The 25041-nt window shown below is 44.1% G+C and overlaps 1 protein-coding gene across 8 annotated transcripts in view; it reads left to right on the forward strand.

Annotated features, from left to right (window-relative positions):
• Positions 1 to 25041, forward strand: part of BIN1 (bridging integrator 1) — an 85521-nt gene that overhangs the window by 48129 nt on the left and 12351 nt on the right. For 2 of the 8 annotated variants that reach the window (XM_065750510.1, XM_065750514.1), the window contains exons 7-14: positions 6957 to 7042; positions 8006 to 8081; positions 9997 to 10079; positions 12051 to 12101; positions 16930 to 17080; positions 20187 to 20315; positions 23038 to 23145; positions 24875 to 24898. In XM_065750510.1, coding sequence (XP_065606582.1) covers positions 6957 to 7042; positions 8006 to 8081; positions 9997 to 10079; positions 12051 to 12101; positions 16930 to 17080; positions 20187 to 20315; positions 23038 to 23145; positions 24875 to 24898 — 708 coding nt within the window. The remainder of the gene's footprint in view (positions 1 to 6956; positions 7043 to 8005; positions 8082 to 9996; positions 10080 to 12050; positions 12102 to 16929; positions 17081 to 20186; positions 20316 to 23037; positions 23146 to 24874; positions 24899 to 25041) is intronic. The other 6 variants (XM_065750515.1, XM_065750518.1, XM_065750513.1 and 3 more) reach the window with 5 other exon arrangements.

The following is a 25041-nucleotide window of genomic DNA, read 5'->3' on the forward strand; positions in this document are numbered from 1 at the left end:
GCAAAAGATCTGTGTTTAATGTCTGACTGACAGTATTTTATTTTTATGCTGCCAGTCATCAGTCACCTGCTCTCCTAGCACATGCACTGTGATTGATCCTGGCAAACAAGGAGGAGAATGATTGATGGCTCAGGTGTCATTGCATCATTTTTGTAGCAACGTGATTCATGGATATGTATGCAAGGCATGAGGCCCAGCCGGTCGTGTTGTCTGTTGAAAACCATACTCCAGTGTGTTCAGGGGTAGGAGCAGCATTTCCATGGGGTGTGGTATTAATTTTGGTATGTGCCTCTGGGATCTTTGCTACAGTGGCAGTGTGGTAGGAATTCTCTTACTCTGGTTGGTAGGTGGTGATCTGCGCTGATCTTTGTTATTGCTGAACTCTCTCATGTTGCTCCAGGTGCTCACAAAGGATGTGTTTTTACTGTGGAATGGTTTGTTGCTCTTTAGTTACCATATAGAAAAAGTTGTACAGGTTGAAGAATGAAGTGTTGAAGCAGGAGATAGTGCTCTGTTTCTGATTCAGCCTGAGCAAAAGCCTCTTAATACTTCAGCAGACTTGTGATCTAGCACCTGTTTTTGCTAACGCCTTTCTCCGCTCTGTGCTGTAGGCCTTAAGTCCAGGCACAGTTATCTTATGTGATGCATCGCTGTAGCATGATCCTGTAAAGATAGGAGTGCTGAAAGTACCCCAAAGCTGTGTGTTTGTGTTCTTCCCAACAGGCAGCCCTACCTCTTGATCCCACAGCTGCTGTTGCACAGCCCTGCTGAGCCTGCCAGAGCTCACTGTGCACTATGATTGTGGGGAGTTCACCTCTCCACTCCTGTGATTGAAGTTTTGCTCGTGTGAAGTAGGGATTTTTCAGTGTAAGGTACTTTGAAATGTGATGACGGGCCCAGAGGGAAGAGAAATCTTGTTTATGACACAGCATACAAATGCAAACTTAGCTATATGATGTTTCGTGGTATTATAGTAACACAAACAGCCTTGGGAATGCTTTTTGGAGATGTGCAGTCTCTTTTTGTCTTTTTCCTTTAATATACGATGCTCTTTTCCCAGCCAGGACTCCTGTCACTTATTGCTGTACTTGCAACATGCCATTAAAATAAAGTGCAGCTGTTGCAAGTAAATAAATACAACGATTAATTAATCCCGATCTCTCTTCAAGGAGCTCCCACTTTACAGCCATGGCTTGGAGTAGGGTTGTCTGTGTGCTAGGCCACTAACAACTATTATCTGTTGCTCTTTGCAGCTGCCCAGCTAGTCTGCAGTATCCCAGCCCACACTGGAACATTAATTACTGCTAAACTTGGCATGCTTCAAAGGATTCATAACTGATCAATCCCAGGATGTTTGTTTTATTCCTGTTGCCTTGGTGATACTGGTTAGACCCAGCCTCTAAATACAGTCTCTGTGATTTTAATTTTCTTTAATCCAAGAAAAAATATATGTTTGTCTCTCTCTCTCTTGTACTCTGTTCATATTTTTCTCTTTTCACACAAACATGCTCCCATCCCCAAGCCTGTTTCGCTGCTTGAGAAAGCTGCGCCACAGTGGTGTCAAGGGAAGCTACAAGCTCACCTCGTTGCTCAAACTAATCTGCTCCGAAATCAGGTGACTGCTGATCTACCTGGCTCTAACCCTGCATGTGCTATTTTGGGCTCTAGATTGTACTATGCAACTAATGTCCAGGCAACGTTCACTCTGGTCCCTGTGCTGAGTGTGTCCTTGGTGCTCCCACGCTGCTGTGGGTACATGGAAGTTGTTGACCAATGATTGGATCTGTGCCTGCCCTGTTGATTTCTGACCAAGTGTGTTAATACTGGGCTGTTGTTTTCTCCCCGTAAAATGAAATGAGGGTGAAGAAAGGCTATGGAATAATGCCAAAGTGGAGAGGGGTACAAATGAATAAGCCTTCAATTATTCATCTCTTCTAAATGAAGCGATCAATTTTTATTGTTGCTTTTTAAGAAAAAAAAAAGAGGGAAATATTGAAAAATTGGCTTCTTAACTTCTGTTGTTGAGTAAAGCCGGAAATAAAATGTTGCTTCAAAACCAATTTCTGTGTCTGCTGAGTTAGGTTTCAATACTTTCCTATGGTAAAATCCAAGATCATCACTGGCTTGGCTTTGAGAGACACCCTTCCAGATGTGCAGAGGTTCAGTCCACATAGGAGAAGAGCTGGATTCAGCCCAGGGAATTTGTACCCCTCACAGTATATCTGAGAAACTCCAGGTTGATGTCATGGTTGCCTTCATGTGAGAGGAATTGGGAAAACATTTTAGGTTATAGCATCTTGAGGGAAATGAGAGCAGTCCAGGGGACTAAGAATTTCAATCCTAGTTGTATAGGAGAGACACAGCTTTCTGATGAAATTTCCCTTGGTATCTTGAAGCTCAGTACAAGAACAAAAACAGAAGAAAATATTTTCAATGGGCATAGGTATAGTAAATTATTACTCATACTGGGAGAGCACTAGTTCCCTGCTGACAAGTCCCTGGTCTCATTCAAATGCTTGTACGTTGTCCAAGTGTTTTATCATGGTAAATGAATTGCAGTTTGGAAATACAGGAAATAAGGAAGTGCACCTTATAAAGCACCTAGGATTTTCAGTCAGTTAATGATGGCAGATCTGGGAAAATACTAGGTTACCACATACATAAAGCCTGGAGAAAGAACAGCGGTGAGCAGTCCTGCTTTAAGATGCATAGTGAAGCGAGGAAATAAGTATTCATTCTTGCTGGAAGGGAGAAGGACACTTGGCAGGTTTCCTGAGGCTTTCCCTGTACCCTGGGAGTGCTGGGAATGGTCTGAATGATTCTGGTTCTTGATTGATCTGTTTAGCTGCTGGTATTTCTGGAGGACTAGAAACCAGGTACAGGATATTTCACAAGCCACAGATAAATTGGTTCTAGGACATTCTTCCTCTTCTCAAACTGGCTGGAGTGACTGGGAGCAATACCACCTCCCACAGATTACCAGCAGAAACAGCATGTTACAGGGGTTCCCTCATTCATTGTGCTGGGATAACAGTACTGTGAGTTAGTTGATAATTTTAATCTGCTGGGTGACTTTGCCCTAAAGCACGTAAGAAGGGGATGTATGTCATCTCTCTTAGCAGCTCTATTGTAGTGGCTTTAATCTCTTAAGTAGCATAAATATTTTCAGTCACCCTGTATATTTTCAAATGAATTTAAGTCCTCCTTTAAGGTTTTCCTTTTTCATTTCCCTAAGTAATGGTATTGCTAACCTTTAGTTTTTCCAGTTGTGAGAGGCTTCATTTATTTATTCTTTTCTTTTGATTATGTCTAACCTGAAAATTTCAAGAAGGAAGATGTGTTTGTATTCTGAAGCCGTAGGTTTCCTGGCTCAGCAGGCAGAGGGCTTAAAAGAAAAAAAAAAAATAGGCTTTGGTTTTTGTATTCACATGACTCTTAAGACTAAAGGTGTTAATGACAACCCTAAATCTCATTAAGCTCATGATAAAAGCAAGAGGGCTCATGACACTGCATTTATTGAAGAGCCTCAGAGTATTAAGTCTTGCGAAGATTCCTTCTGTTTACCAGCAGCTGTGTTGTTTTCTCTTCTCTGATAATTCCTCTTGCTTTACAAACTTCAAGCAAAAATGGGAACAGCAAGACATTATTTCTAATATTAAATTAAAAAAAAAGCCCCTTCCGGCTTTCAAGCTTCTGACTTTTTAAGCTTTTAGCAGAAAGTCAGTGTAGTTTTTCTGTACAATCTGCTGGGGAGTTTACTATTGCAAGCTCTCAATTACAAATTTTGATGACGATACTTTTTGAAACAAAGGAAGGGGAAAATGGCTTAGAACAGCAAATTCTTGCCTTTTTACTAAGCGTTCTGAAATGCTGACTTCAGACCAGGAAGGCAATATTCTGGGTGCTGTTTTAGTGATAGCAGAGCAGTTCTGTCCATACAGGAGAGCCAGCAAGCAGGGTCCTGGTCCTTGCTTCCTGCTGGGGAGAAGAAAATCTGGCTGAGGTTGATGGGGCTGAAGTGGATGCCCAGCAGTCTTCCTGCCTCCTTCCTCTTGGAGATCTGAACTATTTACTGAGCAGTGCATAATTACCACCTCTTGCAGCATGGTGTTTTGGGAGAAGTAGTTGCCAGACTGCTGAAAGCACCAGGCTGGAAATTGCAGGATGTTTATGAGATGCATGGTGATAAAAAGTGCAACACAGCCATCCCACTGTCACAGCTGAGCTGGCTGTGCTTAGCTCATAAAGCTGTGGCTAGAGGTAATGTCAGGAAACAGCCGTGTCGTGTAGCTCCTGCTCAAACCTTTTCCATTTCAGACAGTGAGAGAACAGGAAGAATTTTTAAGATCATGTTTCACGGGACTGGGCCTTAGGTCCTGCTGCCTCAGTTCTCCATCAGGATGACAACGATGATAACTGAAAAGAGAAGAGCGTAATGATAATGTAGTGATGATCTCTGCATCTGAAGCTTATGTCTTTCCTCTCCTCCCCACAAGTTAGCCTTGTTTATCTGCTGAATATTAGCACAGTGAACTGAAGGCAATACAGGAGGCTCCTGGAATGTATTGAGGATAATTTTTTGAGCCAGGTAATAAGCGGCCCTATCAAGGAGGATGTAATACTGAACTTTTGCTCCACCAACATGAGAACTGATTGGTGATATCAGAATTGGATACTGCCAGGGCTGTGATGACCATGCAGTGGTGGGAGAGTTCATGCTAGTGAGGAGTATCAGACAAAGTGTAAAACCAGGGTGCTAAACTTTATGAAAGCCAAATTCCAACTCTTAAAGGAGTTAGTCAACAAAATTCCCTGGGAAATTTTCCTCAAGGACCAGGAAACAGAGCAGAGGTGGCACATCTGTGATCACCTAATGAGCTAGAAGCAGCCTGCCTTATCCAGTGTCAGGACCCTTGCATCCAGGAAAAAACAACCAGGACTGGCTAGGGAATGCTGTAGCTGGGAACAAGATCACTGGCTGAGCCACAGGATTGATGATTCCTACAGCTGTTCTGGAGTGAACGTTGCCTGTTGCTGATTTTGCCTTTACCTCGGGATGTCACTATTGACACATTGCTTTCTAGGTTCTTTGACCTTCTGAACAGGTAAACGAGAGAGGGAAAGACTGATTGTTGTTCAACATGTCTGAAAAACTGACAGAATACAATGCTCCCTCATCTCCCAGCTAGCCCATCTCCTGTGTTGATGCTGATTCCAGTCTAGAGTTAAGATAAGCCAAAGGATGGGCTCTTTTTTCCCATCTCTCTTTAAAATGGCTGCATTAGAGACATTCAGTCATGGAGGGGTTTTAAAGAAGAGTGAGTCTTTGTGATGATCTTTTCTGATCCAGCATAAACTGTCTGCATTTAAATGTTTTGTTGTTGTTTTGTGCAAGCTTTCTCTTAAGTGCTGAATGTTTCAGCAAGTCTCGCAGCATATTGCAAGGGATTCTGGATGAAAACATCTTGACACCTTCTCCCCCTGGCCCATTCATTACAGGGTTTGCTTAACTTTACAGTTAACTTTCCACCATCCACTGTGGTGTTATTTTCTGGGGGAAACAGTCTATTCTGATTTTGAGTACTAAGAGCCTTTGGCAGCAGCGAGTGATGCTCTGAAAGGTGGAGCTAGCTGGCAAGTAGGAGCTTCTGTGGCTCCTAAGTCAGACAAGCTGGAGAGCTTAAGGATTCCACACAACTCTGCAAGAAACAGGACTTGGAGCCATGCAATATTTTTCAAGTCCTTTCTCCCATCAGTCCTATCTTTGTGTAGACATGTCACTAAAGAACAGTAAGCTGTGGGTTTCTTTAGTTAAGCTGACAGAAAGACGATAAAATATAATTTTGTAGAAGGGGTGACAATCTGATTGGAGGCACAAAGAGGGATCCAGTCCCACGCTGTTTGGAGCGTGTTGTGACATTCCTGCTGTAGTCACACTCAGAAGTAGGCAGTCGTGGCAGCTTTCTTAATTCCTTTTGCTGTTGCAAATCAGATAGTACAAACATTTTACTTAGCAAGCTTGGAGTTTTAAGCCAGGACACTGTAAAGAGGAAGAGGCCACCCAAGACAAATATGGGAAGGGGAGCATGCTTATTGCTGATGCCTACTGTCAACAGCAGAAACTAGGATCATCTTTTCTCCTCTGGGATGCGGAGGAGTTCATGCATCATCATTGGGGTCTGTCAACACATGGGTCAGATAGAGCAGATCAAATTTAAATTTTTGACTGGGAGTAGGAGATCCTGTGCAAGGTAGATTTCCTTTGGTGTTGGTAGTCAACAGCCAGCCAGGGTTGCTCTTTTATTAGATCTTCACCAATATGAGCATGTAAGGCTGTTGAAACCAACACCAAATGCTCGAGCAATCCCCACCTAGTTTCCTGCTGGCACAGTTTATGCTTTACATACCCCTCCTTGCTTCTCTGCTCTGATCTGTGAGAGAGGTGTCTCAGTCAAGGATGCAGATCTCCTTCCTCAGAAAAGACGGTGCTTCAGCATGACCTTTCATAAGCAGAATCCTTACAAGGAAGAATTCATCTTCAACACCCTTTGAGATGGGTTTCAACTCTTTCAGAGACCCAGCAGGGGGCTGGATCGACTCTGTCTTCATCTGTGTTCACATTAGTGGCTGAACTGCCTGACTAGTTCCAGTCAGTTTTTGGAGCCAAAAAAATTTATAGAACTCGAAACGTGTTAATGGATATTTGAATTCTCTTTGGAGTATCTGAACGGGGATCTCCATTGAGATAAACCCTGAGGGTAACCCATGCAATCTGAAGAGGCATCAGCTCACTGGTGAAGCAACCAGTGAGTATCTGGGGGACTCATTTTGAATGGGGATTACCCTATACCAGAGTTTTCCTCGTTCTCCAAGAGAAGTCAGGAGTCACTGTTATCCCAGCCCTCCAGGTTACCTGTCAGTGCTGGAACTTACTTTCTTCCTTTTCTGTTATTAAGGCTGAAGAAGAGTTAGTAAAGGCTCAGAAGGTGTTTGAAGAAATGAATATTGATCTGCAGGAGGAGCTGCCTTCACTATGGAATAGGTGAGTGCTGGAAATTTTCTCAGGGGCCGGTTGGAAGGACGTGAAGACTTCCAGCTTTTCCACATACCTTCCTGTACAACTGTTCTCAGTTATTCTCTTGGGGTGGGTTTCTGCTTTTGCTTTCTGGATCATCTCAGAGGGTCTGTTCTAGGATTATCTCCAGTTGGGGAGATTTGGGGAGCACCTACCGAAGCAGCAGGTTTAAAACAACAGGGAGGATGAGAACATGGTTTGCTGATCTTCAGATGCTCCTTTTGGGTTTAGACAGTTGGGTGAACAAAACTTAATAGAGGAATCCTGATTTTGGCTGCCCTTAAATGTGCTCCTCACTGTACGATAAAAGACCCAGTGAAGAACTGGTAGTTGCAACTGTATTCCTATTGTGATCTGTTTAACAAAATACAGCCTGGATGAGAGAGGATGAAAACTTGAGATACTGGAGTATTGTTATACTTGTGACTGTGCTGATAAAAAAAAAAGTGAGAGAAGAAGCAGACAAAGCAACAGGTAGCTTGGAGGATGAAAAGTAGGAGCTGTCATACCAGGAAGGCAGGCAAAATTCACCTAGGAGTGGCCCAGCTTCTTATTTTCAAATGCATTGGCATTGTCAGGGTCAGCATTGCTGATCTAGGGGAGATGGAGAGAACATGCAGCAGCTTATTTTCTATTCCATACCTCCCCATTCCTTCTTGCACCTCCCTCTCCCGTTGCCAGCACAAATTCAGATCCTACCCTACCTGGCCTCCTCCTCTCCCTGAGCACATTTGCCACGTGCCTGGCTTTTGTTCCATCATTCCATTGGCACTTCTTTGCAGTCCTTCTGCTCCTTTATGTACCAAACCTGACAGAGTTGAATTCGTGTGGGAATGGTGAGTGGGGAGGTATGAGGAGAGGCATAACTGAAAGCTTTTAGGAGAGTGTTGTGTCCATTAAGCTCTTCTCTTTTTCATTTCCATTTGGCAGTCGTGTTGGTTTCTACGTCAACACATTCCAGAGTATAGCAGGCCTAGAAGAAAACTTCCACAAAGAAATGAGCAAGGTAAGGCAACTAGCAGTTTTGTTCTATTAACACACTCTGTCCTCGCTGTTGTTTAAAAAGCTGAACAGTTTGGCTGGAGAAGAAAGCACAGCTGCCCCATATAAGAGAAAAATGTTAGCTCTCTTTTTTTTCCAAACAACACAAGAGGAGATCTGTTTGAGATAGTAATGTGAAGAGAAAGAACGTGGGGAAGAGACCACAAGGACTGTGCTGCAGTGGGATTATGTGTCACTTGTCTCATGTGAAGATCCACAGAGGGGAGGGTGGCAAATTTTGGCCCTTTCTTGCTTGCTTTCTCTGTTTCCTCCAAAGTCTGGATCTGTAACCTTTAACCAAGGCACTCAGCCTGGCATCTGTCCACTCAGACCACTGCCTGGCAGCAAGTTGCTCTGAACCCTCAGCTGGCTGTGGAGATAGAAACATCAGGGGAATCTGTCAACCTGCATGTCAGCCCAGCACTGAGACTGAACTCCAACTCAGATTAGGAAGGCACTTCTCAGCAGTAATTCACTGCTTTGTCTTCTTTCCTGCCCTGTCACCCAAGAGAAGGCATTTGAATATCTAGTGTGGCCCTTCCATGAAGCTACCTGTGTGTCATGGGCTGGGACTCAACAGCAGTAAGCAGTTTCATAACCTAGTGGCAGGCTGGATTTGTGTTGTGTGCCAGCACCCAACAGAAACCTCAGAAATAGTCTGTGGGAAATCGTCCCAGTGCCACTTTCTTATATAGGTATGCTCTGTTCTTTAAAAGCTGGAGAAGTCTTGAATTCCTTAGGCCTTTTTGTTGCACCAATGGCTGATAGACTCTCTGGAAATGTTGCACTAAGCTTGATGAGCAGTGGGGAATCCAGCTGGAAACCTTCGGTATTCCTGCCTCTTCATTGTCTGCCTAACAAGACAGCTGCTAAGCAGCAAACAGCTGTGTAACAGTCATTGAATTCCCAGCAGTCAGGGGCCTACTGCTGTGTTGTAACACATCAATTCTGAGCTATGTTGACATTTCATGGGGACCTTTCCAGTTAATGGCTTGCTCTTCTCGACCAGGAGGTGAACTTATTGTTAAAAAGAGGGAAGGTTATTACAATTATCACTTTGTTGCTATTCAGTTTCATTCTGCAGGAGGTGGGAAAGAGGCCTGCTAGACAGGAATTCTCCTCTTATGTGGATGTTTCTTTCCTTAGGGCTTTTTCATGAGAACAGGCCTTTTGCTTTGTTCTGTAAGAACCATCTGTTTCTTATTACTGTAATAGCATCCAATTAAGTGCTGGTGTTGCCGACGCAATGCCTCTGACATAGATTGCATTGGATCCCTCCTCCTATTGATGATGAATCTGGCATCCAGTCTTGTTTGTGAATTGTCTGTTTTGGAATAGGAGTGTCCAGAGTGAATATTTCAGCCTTTGGTGTCAGGAAGAGTTTAACTCCTGACATTGCATTTCTGCCAAGAGGTCCAGGTTCTGCCCAAACCTGGATGGCCCAGGCAGCCTGCGGGGTCGAGACTTGCTGTTGGCTTGAAGTCCTGCTGCCATATTCCTGTTTCATAAGGAGCAACTTTGCTACAAAACTAGAGTGGATCTTCACTTCCAGAACATGGAAGACTCAGTTAAACGCTGCCTGCTTCTACAGCGGTGCCTGTTGGGACTTAGGTGGGGGCAGATAAGAAAGAGGCAGAGAGGATGGTGTCTTCAGGAGACAGCATTTCCATGAGGCGCCAGCAGTTTTTCAATGTTTTCAGTGTAGGTTTTTTATCCCATGAAGGGAGTAGAAACAGATGTAGGACTGTTCCTTCATGGGACAGCTGAGTATATGCATGTATAGACACAAGACTGCACTTTGTCAGCCTAAGCAGGCCAGCACGGACTCTCTTTGAGCACTTTTCTCATTCTTTTTCTCTCTTTTGTTTTGTATTTTGCAGTTGAACCAAAACCTCCATGACGTCCTGCTGGGTCTAGACAAGCAGTACTCAGGCAATGCCTTTCCCATTAAAGCACAGCCCAGGTCAGTAACGAGTAACTGGATACGGTGTCTTTCTCTTTGCAGAGGAAGAAGGACAGGCTGTGGAACAGAGTGGGTTTCTACTGGGGTCTTGAAGCTTCCATGTTGTCAGCTGGGGAGTAATTTGATTGCCTGCACATACCCAGCCAGTGCCCTCCTTGAAAACTGCTAGAGCAAGTCTGAGATTGCTCTTGGGCTGGGAGACATGATGCAATACCTCCAGTCTTTGTAGGATAGCAGCTGTAGGCCTCAGCTTCTACTGTGTGCCTATATTTAGGCAACTGACTGGCATATATGCTGTATTGAAAGTCTTTCCATGCAGCAGTGTCGTAACACTGGGTTGCCATTCCTCCTGGGTCTGGTTGCCCTGCACCCCTCCCTTTTTTTTCTTAAGCTTCCACCACATACCTGCAACTTCTGAGCTTGAGGGCCAAGAGCCCCTTTGTTTCTCCAGCCTTCCCTTTGCCCCTCCAAACTTCAAACATTCTGCTCACCAAAAGCCCTGTGCCCCTTCTGTGCACCAAATGGGGATGTGTTACCTCTGTGTGTATTGTGGATGTAGTAGTAGCCTCACTAATATGAGGCTTTCTGATCTCAGAGCACTTCCCATCTGTGTGGATGCAAGGAGCGTGGGTCCTCCAGTCCTTGAGTTTTTTTTCTGCAGCTGGGTCCAGTCTGTATAGGTTAACTGCAAATCTGCACATTCTGTAGCACCAAGAAGGGAGGGAGAGGTCAGGCTCTGGATGAGGCTGCATTTGGATCCCATCCAAATGTGAGAGTGATGATACAGTGTAGGACTCTCGCTTCCAGCTGCTGCTAATCCCACATGCCTGGTGAGCAGGAGCACAGCCCATGTCCTCAATTGGTGTATTAATGTAGGGAGGAGGTGAAATCAGCAAGAAGGGCAAGCTGCAGTCACAGCACGTTGATTTGGAAAGGGCTGCATCAACTGCTGAGACCTCTGTGCTCCCTTGACTCTCCTCCCAGCTTAACCTCCAATTTCAGTCATGCATAGATGAGTTGCTTGTATCGTTCTGGCAGTATGTATGGTGTTTGCCAACTTTCTTTAAAGGAAAGACAAAATTTGAGTTAAATTTGGGCCCTGAATTTTGAATTGCTAACGCCAAATACTTAAGATGCATCTTGTGAATGTAGTATCTTCTCTTTAAGTTAGCGCATAGTGTCTGTTCATAATCACCAACAAGACTGAAGCCTTATGCAGGGCAGTGGTGCCTATCCTCCTGCTGTCTTGCACCGTGTTATCATGATACCAGCATCCACCTGGAAGAGTATAAGGTAGCAGGACAGGTAAAGGCTGGAGCCATTGCTTTCCCAGCTCCTTTTTCTTCCTTCCTTTCTTACTCCAGCAAGTGACTGCAGGCTGTAGTGACAGCTGGACCCAGATGTGTTTTTGTGGTTGTAGCATTAAGTTTTTGGCATGAAAGAGTTTTCAATGAACTTGTTACCTTTTGTCATTATGCCTGCCCAGAAACTGTTGAATGGAATGGGTGTCTTAGATGAGATGAGTCTTGTCCCAAGAGTGACTGTTACCCTTTGCTCAGGGGAATTATAGGAGGATGTATACTGAAGATTTGCGAGGACAATAATGCCTTGCAGGGATCAGGAAATACTGTGAAGCCCTTGTCTCTACATCTGTCCTGTCCTTATGGTTCAGGACAAGAATGAGCAGGAAGAAATAGCTCTCACCGTTCGCTTGCCTTTCGTGGCTATGTTAAGAGCAGATGCTTTCCTAGCCCTTCTCTGCTGGGAAAGGGATTGGAGATGGATACAGTGGCAGGAAGTTAATGCCAAGATGTGAGAAGAGGTGCAGTTATCCTCCTGCATCGCTCTGGCATCTAACTGACAAATGGGTGGAAGGAGGGTGCTGAATGGGTGCTTGAAAGCTTAACTTTTCCTCCCTGGTTTGACTGTGCTGTCCTGTAACGGAAATGATTTGCGTGCCGTCCTCAACAGAAAGAAAACTAAACTGTTCGCCAGGCTGAGGAAAAAGATGAGCAGGTACCGGTACGGAGAGCAGCATTTCAATATGTGTTTGATTTAGTTCCTTAAACTGGAGAGGCTGTTGCTGGACTCTTAACAGCCTGGCACGTATTAACCCTGTGATGGGCGAGGGGCCCTTTGCATGATATCGTGTGTTCATGGCCTGCTGGGACCTGCTGAGGTCTGTGTCTGGATAATCCCATTAACTGCTTGTGTGCCTGGTTTGAATCCTTGCAACCTTTCCTACGTAAGAAAGCAGTGTGAAAGCTCAGGCATTGTTTGCTTGGTTATTTTTGTGCAACTAAAAGTGTGATACTGGGTTGTATGGGGGAAATAAGGCCTAATTTGTTGATTAACAAGATCTAGTTTTACCTAGCAGGGCTTGCCCTTTTGAACAGCTCTGAAATGCTGCATTTTCATTCCCTTCCTGGCCCAGGAGGACCAGTAGGCAGCTCTCACACACACAGAGTCCTGTCTACCTACTGTCTGTCCTGTTCTGCAGTGGGAGGACACTGACATGGGAGAAGGACATTTCCGGCTTTGTTCTTTAATTGCTGTTTCTGAGGATCCTCACTGACTTGTTCCATCCATTTAAGATTTGTGCAGAGCTGCTGGAAAGGGAAGCCTCTGTTGTCCTGCATAGAGGCTAGCATCAGTAGCTTGCCTTTCAAGACAGCCTTGGCATTGTGTAACCAGTTTGTTACAATGCCTAGAGTTATTGTAGCCAAGATTAAGGACTCTGGCAAGAATGTGCTCTGAGGCAAAGCAGGGATTGCTGCATAATGGCCTAGAAACTTCCCCTAATTTGTGTTTTTTCCTACTTTTTGTGTTGATATTCCTTCCATGGTGTCCTTATATGGAGGAAAAAAAAACTCCTGTTGTTGTCAAGATGATATTTTGCCAGCAATAAGAACAAGTGCTGGTGAATTGGGATCCTTGCTTTCTGATCCTGTTTTCCCACTGACCTTTCTCTTTTTCTCTGCTGTACATCCTGTCTGGAGGGAAGAGAATGGTAATTTCACAGGGAAGCTGATGGGCAAATATTTTTTTTCCTCAAATGAAGAATATTGAATGTCTTGAGAAGAAGGATTCACAGTGCTTCTCTGTACGTCTGTCTCTAACCATGAGCCAGAGTTGCCGTGACTGCACCAGGAGATGTAGCACTTCCAGACATTGTTTGTCAGCCCCTGCAGATGCTACAGCGGAGAGGGAGCTTGTAAATCTCATCTGGATGAGCTCTAACCACAACATCCTCCTGCTGCACACACAAATTCTGGCTGGTGCAGCAATTAAGGTGTTTGACCCAGGCTGTGCTGGGGGTTCTGCTATCAGAGCAGCTGCAGGGGTACAGAGAAATGCACAACCCTTTGTGTGAGGAAGGAAAGTCAAGGATTGCATTGCTCTTTGATCTGCAGCAAGAAGGTACATTTGTGTCCCTGGACACGTGAGTACGTAGGTGCTTTTTTTCTTCTTCTGACTCCCCTGCTGCCTTTTTTATGCGGGAATAATTCTTGAGTGTTCAGCCAGCTGTGATGCTTAAATAAATAAATAGAACCCTATTACTTTTAGCTAGAAGACCCTATCTGAGCCATAACTGAGGTGCCACACTGTTTTTTTTCAACTTGAGAACTTGGCAGGAGGTGGCTTGCCTGTTTCTACCATATTGGAGATTTAGTTCCATGTTTCAGTGTAGGATTGTTAGAAGCACATAGGAACCCCATCTGCAGATGTTAGTCTGCTCTTCCAGAATAGATGACCTGCCTGAGGAGTCTAGAAGCTCGTTAAAGGAGATCATTAAAAGAGACTGGTGGCATTTGGGTTTTTTCTTCAGCTGTGGTAACTGCATTAGACCTTGTTCCTGGCTTTCAACTTGCAGAAGAAAGGTGACACCCCTGTCTCTTCCCTGCCTGATATTCCTGGATTTGGCATTGCTTCTCAATTGCTCATGGAAACTAAAAAAGATAATAATAAAAAAGCAATGACAGACTGCACACACCATCTTCTTTTGACTTCCTTCTTCTCTGGTACTCCCATTTGGTCAGTTCCTGCACTCAGGTTTTCCCTGTTGTTTTTGGAGCAAGCAGTCCATTCAGAGACAAGACCCTTCTCTGTGTGGTGTGGAGCGTGTAGCTTCCTGTGAAAGCCATGGGATCCTGGTGACAGGTTGATTTGGTGCTGGTCACATTAGCTAAATGCGTGCAAAGCAATAAGTGCAGGAATAAAGGTGCTAGAAAAGGCTCAGTCAAAATTAGCACTGGCATTTTCCTCGGGGGATCAGCCAACACATCAAACAAGCTGTAAATAGCACTGACTTAATGAGAGCTTTGGTGTGGGGGCCCTTGCAGCCCTTGTGGGATGAGAGGAAGAAACTGGGCTGCCTTTCATGTGGCAGTCTTTCACCAATAGATCTCCAAATTAAGTTACTGCCAGATACCACAAGTAAGTCGACAGAGTCATTTCATGGCCTCTAGGAAATAATCACGAGCTCTTTTCTTATAAGGAGAAACGGTCTTTTCAATTACTTAGTTAGAGAAACCTATCCTTGTGGCCAACTGGTAGCCAGGACTCCTAGCATTGTCTGGGGGTTTAAGAAATCCTAGTAGTCCAGCTGCAGGTCACTGTGTCTTCTTATTATTTCCATCCTTCTGTAGGTCTCATTGTGACGAGGTATTGTAGGACCCAGTCTGTGATCCCAGAAGTGGTGTGCTATAGTTGAAGACGTGTGTCTTCTGTGAGGCTAAGCTTTAGGAAGGTCATTGTGTCCACCTCAGATGATGCTGTAATGGTGTTGCAATGGGAATAGTAGCAAGGTAAGCTTCTCCTGAAGTCATTTCAGGATTTCCATGCGGTGGATAAGTTGTGTGAAGCCTGCTGTTCCCAGGTAACTCTCATTTAGAGCAGGACTTCCTTACCTTTGCTCTGTGACTGTTACTACTTAATCAGTAGCACGATCATGGCAATGCCATAGAATTTTTCACACAACCCGCTATGTCAAAGTGATTTCTGGGGGTATCTTAGGAAGGACACTTGGCATATCCAATCAAATTGGAGAGCTGCAAGAGTTGACATGTGTTTTTCAGTCCCCCCCTCTTGCCTTTTCCCTATTTATTTCCCCTTTTCTTTCTTTGGTGTGTATACCCCTGGTAGAGAGCTGCTGGCATAGAACATCACTGATTTTGTTGCATCATGTTTGTATGCTGCTGGTGTCACTGTTACCAGAAACATCTGACCTGCATGTGAACCAGAGAGCAAGTGCATTGTTGGAAAATGTGTGTGGGCTGTATGTATATGGGGAGAAAGTGGAGGGAAGGGATGGTTGAGGGCAAAGCAAATGGGGTGGGGAAGCTTGAAAGCTGGAATGCTGAGCAGGGGGATACGCTTGCTTGGGAAGGGGAGTCTTCTGAAATGCCTTTCTGTCTTTCCTCTTACTGCTCCCCTTTTTGTGAGTGTTTAGGAATGAGGCTATCGTGCATGTTAGCCAATGACCATCACACCTTATGCATACGAGTGTGAGTGGATGTACATCTCCATTGCTGTGGGTGCTCTCAGCACAGAGCACAGAAATAACATGTCTCTCAGGTCTACTTCATTGCAGTTTTGAGTCTGTGCAAGGATTTATTGTCTCAGGTTGTAGGAAAGTATGCCCTTTAGCCTTACAAGAGCTGCAACTTGATCTTTGTAAATGGAGGGAAATACTGGTGCCTGTAGATGAGGTTGCACAGCCCTTTTGAAATATTCTGTAATAGCCTCTTCAGTGAATAGTTTGGCCAAACTTCTGCTAAAATGCCCCTATTAGTGTGAGTGCTTGTGCATGACTTTTGATAAGATGCTTTATGGGGAGTCAGAATATTTCAGCTTTTCCTGAGAATGAGGCTGGGAAAATTGATTTATCTTTACCCCAATTTAAATTCTCAATTTAAATAACCAACTTTTAGGTGAATATCTCATGATTCCAGAAGTTCAAGCACAGACTTGATGTCTGCCAGCACATGCCTTTAGGGAAAGGCATTTGCCTATTGCCATTTTTTTTCAGAAATCCATATCTGGCCAAGTTACAAACCAAAAAATACTATTGGCATATGCTTCTTGCATCTTAATTCTCTGAAGAATCCTCCATGACTGTGTCAGAAATGGTCCTGGAACAAGGACCAGTTGGGAAGGCAAAGGCATAAGGAGTTCATCATTGAAAACAGGCTGAGGGAACCTTTGCATGATAGAGTTTATTAGCCAAAATCTTACTGTTTCTTTGCTGTCTGGTATGATCTCTAAAACCTCAGTCTGCTTTTCCCTGCTGCAGCTTAGACCGTTTGTACCACGTATCTTTTACTGCTGCCTTAGTTCAGGTATTGCTGCATGCATGTGGATCTGTTGGTGACAACCCATACAGGTGTCAGTATGATACCACTCAGAATATTTATTTGGAAAAGTTAAAAAATGACCTGCACAGGATTTCTTTCCCCATACTCTTCCCTAGAGATGTAGTACTGGAAGATAGGCACTTAATATACAATCAGTGAGAATAAAGGATGACTGTGCTTTTTTTTTCTTCCCCTTTTTTCACCCATATCTGACACAAAATATATTCATGCAGCAGGAATGTTTGGGGTAGCCCACTGCCCAGTGATCCTGCTGCAGTTGTTGGGCAGCAAGTGATTCAGCAAAAATGTTTGTCAGAAGCTTGTAGAGGCTCCAGGTATCCTCATCACATCTCTGGGCAGTGAAGCAAACAGGCAGTGGAGACCAATGGTCTGTGCTGGTTAGCTCAACTTCTCTTAGGCTCCTGGCTCAGACTTCTTTTCTTTTTCTCTTTTTTTTCTCTCTCTTTCTTTCTCCCTCTCTCTTTTTCCTTCAGTGACAGCACCCCAGCGAAAGCAAATAAAAGCCCCTCGCCTCCACCAGATGGATCTCCCATCACCAGCCCTGAGACCAAGACTGTCAACCATGAGCTGGAACCGTCCACTTTGGAAGCACCTGGGGCAAGCATCCCAAAATCACCATCTCAGGTAGCATCCCCATGACGTTGACCATGTCTCTACTGTATGACCAGTGCTCTCTGAGTCAAAGGCATCCATGAGTTGCTTTTTTCTGGACCTCTTCCTGCTTCTGAGCACAGAATATCATCTGATGGTTGTTTTTCATCAGTGGGGGCAAGCATGAGATTTCTGAGAATGCAAATTGTTAATCGATTATCTCTGTATTGTGCAGGGAAGAACCAAGCTGTCTCTGAATTGCCCATACTGGGCCGAGGCCAGTAATGTATTTCCCTGTCAGGTAGGGTGATCAAGAAAACCCAGGGAGCACGTAGCTAGGCAGAAGAGTTTGCTCTTTACGTTTGAATTAACCTGAGGAATTCAATGGTTCTGCCTCTTCCCAGGAGCTTCCCTAACTGAGGAGGATCTGAAGAAGAAAGTTTAATGTTTATATGGATAAGCAGAACGTCAGTATTTTGCATGATGCTTTACTTTAATATAGTAAAAAATACTTTTTTAATCTGTTATTTTAATCTTGGGATTAAAAATAAGGTTGTTATATTACTCTATAAAGAAATCAGCTAGCTAGCAGGGAGAGGACTGTTAGGAGGCTTTTGATACCTTCAATGTGGTGTTTCTTAGGCCTTTGTTTGTTTTCTCCTCACATGGGAGATACCCAGTAGCATGTTTAGAATGTAGCAGCTGCTTCTTAGTGCATGATATGTTGGGATTTAAGGAAAATATTTGCTTCCTTTCCCCATCCCCTTATTGGTAAGTGGGGAAAAGGTATGGTAGGGAAGAATAAATAGGCCAGAATCATGTCTGGTACTAGTCCTTGCATTTCAGTAAGTCGGACAGCAAGGAAGAATCTTCCTGAAAGAATTAAATCCGAGGAGGGTTCTGGTCCAACTGGTAAGAAATACTTATTGCTGCTAAAAAAAAATGATGAAAGTAACGCAGGACTTCTTTGCTGTTGTCATGGCTTGCAGTATGATTCCAAATCCAGCCCTGTGGTTGTAGGGCTGTCTCCCATTGGCCTCTCACAATGCTTTTCCCTCCATTGTGTTTTTGATTTTCAGAGAATCTAGAGACAAGAAAGAATATTTATACACTGGCAAGAAGGCCTTTTCCAGCCTGTCACATGGGAAGATGCCTGGCTGTATATCTTTGCAGGACTTTTCCAGGGTCTCTGCATACCCAGCATTGTACAGTGTAGAGTGGCTTCACTGCCACCACCCAGGCTAGGATGTTGGAGTGGAATCTGTGTATTTAAAGGGTGAGAATAGCGTATCTCTTTCTAGAACTGCCTTACTGTTTTTTTTTTCAGAGGTTGCCACAACTTAGTGGAAATTTGGAACAAGAAATGGTACAAATCTATTGAGCTTTTCACTGCCTGTGGACTTGTTTTCCCTTTCCTTTAAATAGCGCACATAAACCTTGTTTTTGCCAGGCTGCAAGTGCTTGCTCGTTCACTTGCTGCCTTCCTGCCCACAGGAATGGGGCTGGAGGCTGCCCCATGTTGGGCAAGCAGAATATTCCAGCAGAGCTTCTGGAGTGTCAAGGCAAGGCTGAAATGGTGTTTTGCAGCGTGTGCTGCCACCGCCTGGCAGCTCGTTCCTGCTTCATGTGCAGTTCATTTTTCCTGGACCTCACTACAGAGAACAAGAGCTCGGCTCTGTGCTACCTAGGTGCCAAGAGTTGGAGCTGACCCCACAGGGAGGAAAAATAGCTGTTTTGGAATTTCTGTCTTTTGGCTGCAGCTCTGCACCGAGTAGTTTGATGGTAACACAGGGCTTGAGGGGTCTGGGAAATTTCAAGGGTTCAACTTTTTGCTCTCAGTTACACCACTGAAACACTGTAAAAACACTTCTGAAAACAGCAGGGCTGCGTTGAATTTTTAGACAGATAAAGCTCTGTGGGATCCAAATCAGCAAAAAGACTTTAGGGGATTTATTCTGTCAGCAAAGTTCTTTATGCTTTGTGCAGTTTCAGGTACAACCCAATTTAAACAAGCAGTTCTCTTGTCTTAGAAATGGTGCTAAACTGCAGCTGGAGGTGATGTTGCATGCTGTGGAAGTCTCTAAAGACACTAGGAGAGGGTAGGGGATGATTTTAGGAAAGTAAATCACAGAAATGTCAGGATCCTTTTAGCGCTGAGTTTGTAATTGGAGCCTCCCAGTCTGCAGGGAACTTGTATGGCTGGTTTGTTACAATACAGAAACAGCCCTTCAGAGTTTGATTGGAACTACAAGAGAGCACTGAGCCTTGGACACGAGAAAATGTGAAGAGGGTGTGGATCAGTTGATCCAGGGAGGGTCTACCACAGCTTCCCACTGGGGCTGGATGCAGTGTAAGGCTGAGTCTTTTAGCATGATAAGAGGATATTAGGGTGTGTTAGTGCCACAAGGTCAGTCTTCATTTTGCTTTCTCTGGGATCTCCATTTGAGCTACACTTCATTATTGTCGATGTGCACTGGTGAAACTGAGAGCAGGGTTGGACCCGCAGCAGTCCTGGCTTCTCAGGAAATTCAAGTGTTCTTTCCTAAAACTGAGATACATGGTAAGAAGCCATGAGGAATTCCTTCTGACCTAATGGTATACTGTTTAACTCATTGCTGGGCAAATCAGAATCTGGCCTCTTGGGCATCCCACAATAAGACAGACTGAGTCTGGGCTCTTATTCCTTTTAGGTATGGTAAGTATGGCAAATGGAGGCAGAACTGGCCTGGTCTGTTGAATTGTGTTCTTAGTAACTGGACTGCTTCCTTCCCGGTGTTGGTTTTGCTGTTGATTTTATTTATTTTGGAAGGTTGCACATGCTCTAATTATGTATGCATGTCCTGTCAATGCATATTAATTGTGTTACGCTTCCCCTCTGCAGAGGGAAACTTGCCCATAGCTGAAGTGTAACTAATGATGCCGAACCTTCTCTGGAGGCGTGTGTTTAGTTGTTTTTTTAATTTTGTTTTACGCTGCCCTTCTCCCTTCCTCTCTCTCCAGATGGAGTTGATTGGAGCCTTCTCTGTGCCTGTGATTGTGATTTCCCTCACCTTCAATTGTTGTGGCTAACCTGGTTCCTGTCTCTGGTTTTTTTGGGTGTCGCCGTCTGTGCTGTGGCCATGTGCTCACTTGCATGCAGTTGAGGAAAGGGCCTCCGGTGCCTCCGCCTCCAAAAGTCACCCCTTCCAAGGAGATCAAGCAGGAGAACATCATCAGTCTGTTTGATGACAATTTTGTCCCTGAGATAAGTGTGACAACCCCTTCGCAGGTTAGCTGCTATGCCCTGCATTGTATTTCTCTGACTCTGAACTTTTTCTTTTGACCTTTCTTTTCTTTGGAGGTGTCAAGCCATGAAACCTGGTCAGGTAAAGGAGGAAGGCAAGCTCAGCATTGGACCCTCAGAAGAGAAAGGAGAGATAAGGGGCTATTTTAGAAGGCAAGGCAGCTTTGGCAAACATAGTCCTTTGAGAGCTTTGGCTCATAGAAGTAATGGGAGAAATTCAGCTGGTGGAAGATGCCAGAATGTTATCACTGTGTTCATATAGTGGCAGTGTATGTGGAGTGTGGCTTCCCTTGCATCCTATTAAATTCTGTCTCCAGGCCCAGGGATCCTAGGTGTGGATGAAGCTTGTCTTTTCTACTTGTGTATAATCCCAAGCACTGACCCTGTCATTTTGCCTTTTCAGAAGGCATTTTGTGCTCTTTAGATGGGGGCGTTTTATTAACTTTTCCCACACATACATTGGAAAAAACAACAGGAATTGGTGACTGCAGCTTAAGCAGGCAGGACTGTGCCTTCTGTGAATTCAGAGCTCCTGACACAGACTGTCTGTCTTCACCAGCCAGGAGCTCCCATAAGAGTACGTTTTTCCTGCAGTGTGATGCCTTTTGAAACCCTAAAAATGGGAACAGCATTTTCAAGCATTGCATTTTCATCTTTATTTACCTTATTATTGACATCACTGGAAGAGAGGATGCCCACTTGGGGAGTTCATTCTATACTGGATCTAGGAAAATGGATGTTCTTACATTTCTAGGAGCCTGACCAGATTTCTGGCTGCCTTATAAGATATCCTGCATTTGTAATTCTTACATATGTACACATATACTATATATATTTTTCCCTAAATGCTTGTTCAAGTACAAGTAATGCCTGTAGCTGTTCTCACCTGTGACTCATTTGCTAACTTTTCTTCATGTCATGCTGCTCCATTGCCTCTGGTTTGCCACCTTCCACCTCACTGCTGAGGAACCAAGGTAGAGTGGAGAGGGAAGGATGATGTCAGATTTTGCATTGCAGTAGATAAAGCTCACAAAGCAGAGATTATTTGACTGCAGTGTTGGGAAGGTGGGGGGACCACAGGCAGCTGAGCCACTCTCATTCTCTATACTTCTTTCTCCTGTATCATAATGGACAGCTCTGTCTGCCCCATGGTTTGCATCTTGTATTGCCATGTGAATGCCTGCCCTTAGCCAGGTGTATTCTGCACCTGAACAGTGCCCTGACCCAGGATGGGATCTGCTGTGACATTCAATCAGATGGAATTTCTGAGGGAGGACTCTGGTTGCCAGATCAATCTTCATTGAAGATCTCAACAGGCACTAGTGTTCATGCATTGCCAGGACTGGTCCTATCAGATGTCTTGGCTCCAGTGAGCTTTTTTCGTGGGAGATCTTGGGTAAAGGCAAAGGGTGCTAGGCCTTGTGCTTAAGTCTTGAATGACAGGTAAGATACTTCCATGACTATCCCGCCACCAAACAAAAGTGAAGATTGGGGTTTGAACCTTCCTGATGGCCTGAGCATGCTGGAGGAGTGTGCTGCAATGCCAGTTTTAACACACTGGTCAGGGTTTATTGTTGTGAGATGGTAGAACTTGGTTTGTTGTCCTCATGGAATTGTGGATATCAGAAAGAGGAGAGGATGTTCCTAAGGGAGGGAAAGGTCCAGAAGAGAATTGCAGTAAGAGAAAATTAAAGGAGGTGAATATGATGGTGGTATGGGCTTTCATGCAGAGGACTTTCACTTAAATTGCGTTGCTGTTTTTCCCAAGTTCTTCCATGGTGTGGCTGTGGTGCAACTGTGAAGATCAGCCTTCCAGATATGGTGTGTTGTTGGAAAGGTAGCTGAAGTGGTAGGGCAAGTGAACTTCAGAGATCAGTGTATATGGGATCAACTCCTCCTGGACTTTGAGCTTCATCTGAAGCGAAATACAAGGAGTGTCTTATTATGCTAAATTGAAAGGCAGATGTGTTGACAATTGTTTTGAATTCTAAGGGCTCCTTTGTTGTGACTTTATTAAAGGTAATTAGTGAATGTGCTATCATTATCTTCAGCTACTTTGTTAATCAGAAAGTTGTTCTGCTGACTTTGAAGACAGCAGCACACATATGCTGCTTTGGAAGACTTGTGTGTGTGTGTTTCTTGGATACCTGAAATGGAAAGCATTGGATTTAGCATTTTGAACTGGAGAATAACTTGAGTCCCTTAACTAGAGTGAGCTGCTATGTTATGTGTTTCTGTGTCTGGATGGAATTAGGAGCTTGGGGAGTTCTGAGCCTTGCTTGTTTTTCTAGCTGGATCTATATTGCTGAGATACAAGGTTAAATAAGTCTGCCCTGAGCCTTGAACACCAAGGCAGCTAGATGAGCTATAAAGTGTGGAAATAAATAGAAGACCACCTGAAATGGTTAGTGGCAACGATCCTTGTGACCTTAACAGATCAGGTGCTTGCACTGTGTGAGCTCATTGGGTGAGATGAGGAAGTGAGTAAGCCTTACAGAAAAGGCTTCAGTTTGGGTTACAGTGGAGCCCTGCTTTTACTGTCTGTGATTATAGGCATTGCACAGTCAGGAGTCACATCAAGTGTTTGCATTCCCACGCTGTCTTCTGCGCTTGCAGCCATAGCACCTGGATCTTGCATACCCTGTCTCTACTGTGCGTGTGTGCATGTCTAACGCTCGTACTGCTTTTCTTCCTCACTGCTGCCAAGTTTGATGCCCCTGGGCCCTTCCAGGAGGGAGCCAGCCTGTTGGATCTGGATTTTGATCCCATTAAGCCAGATGCCACTATGGGGAAGACCCCCACACCTGCTTCTCAGGTTGGTTTATATCACCATTCCCTCTCTCTTTGAAAGTGATTTATTGCTAGGGGAGGTGCGACCCGCTCCCACATCGATGACAGTGTGGACCTGAGCTCTGGGTGGCTGGGCTGGATGCCACCAACCTCTGATGCCTTGTGGATGGGCACCTTGGTCTTTTCTGCTGGATATGTATGTCCAGTGAGAATCATGTGGCTGTTAGCCAGGCCACAGTGTGGCACTAGTTGTCTTTGTGGTGCTTATGCTTTGCTCAGATAATCAACTGATGGGCAACAAGTTCAGCACAATGTATGCTCATCCACAGATGGACGTGCTTTGTATGCAGTATGGATTTAAACCATCAGTAGGCATTCAACTTCTGCTCTGTGCTCCTGCTGTAAATTGTTCTCAAAGGGTTTTTTAATAAACAGACCTTGGTAGTCTGCAGTTGCTTAAGATGAATAAAGCTGCAGGCAGATATACAAGTGACATGAGGCTCTCCTTTTTCTGAGTATGACATAGCCTCTGTTCATGGTAAGGATGCACCTTCCTCCCTGAACGTACTGCCCCACAGTGAAATATCAAAAAGGAAGATTCATAATTCTGGTCTGGCCTGTACCTGTTCCTGTCCCACCAGAGACTGTACTTTGGTTTCTTTCTAAGTGCTAGGAACTTAGTCAAATTCAGAAGCACTACAATTAACTTTTACCAAGACATTCCATTTCTTATGTATGAAATAGGTGGTTTTGGCCTGTGGTTTCCATTAAAATTTGTAATAATATAATTTTGATGTTTACAGTATTTCTCCAATATCATGAAGTCAAGTGGGCCTTTATGACTGGTCTTTGTAGCAGTGAGATCTCTGTTAAAAGTTTGAATCTTCTAAATTAAAATACTATATCTGCTAAATGCTAGTTATTATCATAGCTTGATAAACACCAAGGTGCCAAACTGCCACTTTTGGGAACTTTAAATGGGCAGATTGGGATTTCTTGACTGCATGACTACTACATACTCTAGAGTAAGCTTGTTTTTTGTTGTTCTGAATCACCTGTTATAACTTGAATAATTGAGTATGTTGACATTGGATGCGAATATAAATTTAAACTAGAAGAGAATTGTTTGCTGCAAGCAATAAATGTGCTGAGTGGGATTTTAAAAACTGCTCAATAGTAACATATTTAGTGGTGTTACACATTTATTGTTAGTTTCAGAAGTCATTTAAGAGTCTGAAATACTTCGTTGTGGCAACCACAGTACTAAACCTAGCACAAACCTCTCCATTTTCAAATGAGTCGGATTTGTTTCCAACAGGGCAGGAAATATGGCAGAGAGGTTAAAGTATTTCACTGCTGATCCAAAGATTTGGGTTGAAGTCTTGTTCTGAAATGACATGCAGCTCTGTTGGTTGAGGAGATAAGAGCATGTTTAACTCTGATAGACCAGAAATCCATGATTTTTTTTTTTTTTCTTGTCAGTACTGCCACTGATAACTGAATGTGGCTTAGCTGTCTCCTTTCATACCAGAGCTAGGAATAACCCTCGCTCAGATATCCTGGTACTTCATTTGGAAATGCTGTAGGAAGGAGTGTATAAATTGGCACACTAAAAAAAAATAATAAAACATGCAGAGGTAAGTGCTGTTGAATGAGTATATCTGCTTCAGATGGATCAGTGTCTGTAATTTTGTACTTTGTGAAATTATCGCATCTAAACATGTTTTGTTTCTGTTGCTCTTTGACATGCGTAGTCTTTACCTTGGGATTTATGGGAGGTAAGAACTTCCAATGCCTTACGTCTCTCATCATGTACTGTGCATGTGGCAGTGCGAACCCTGCTTGCATCTGTCTCGCTTCCCTCTGTGCTTTTCCTCTTTGCACACCTCAAACTGAAGTTTCTCCATATACTGCTGAATCC

The sequence above is a fragment of the Cyrtonyx montezumae genome, unplaced genomic scaffold (assembly GCF_038088225.1).
Source record: "Cyrtonyx montezumae isolate F1298 unplaced genomic scaffold, pur_monq_1.0 scaffold_7, whole genome shotgun sequence".
Taxonomy (NCBI): domain Eukaryota; kingdom Metazoa; phylum Chordata; class Aves; order Galliformes; family Odontophoridae; genus Cyrtonyx; species Cyrtonyx montezumae.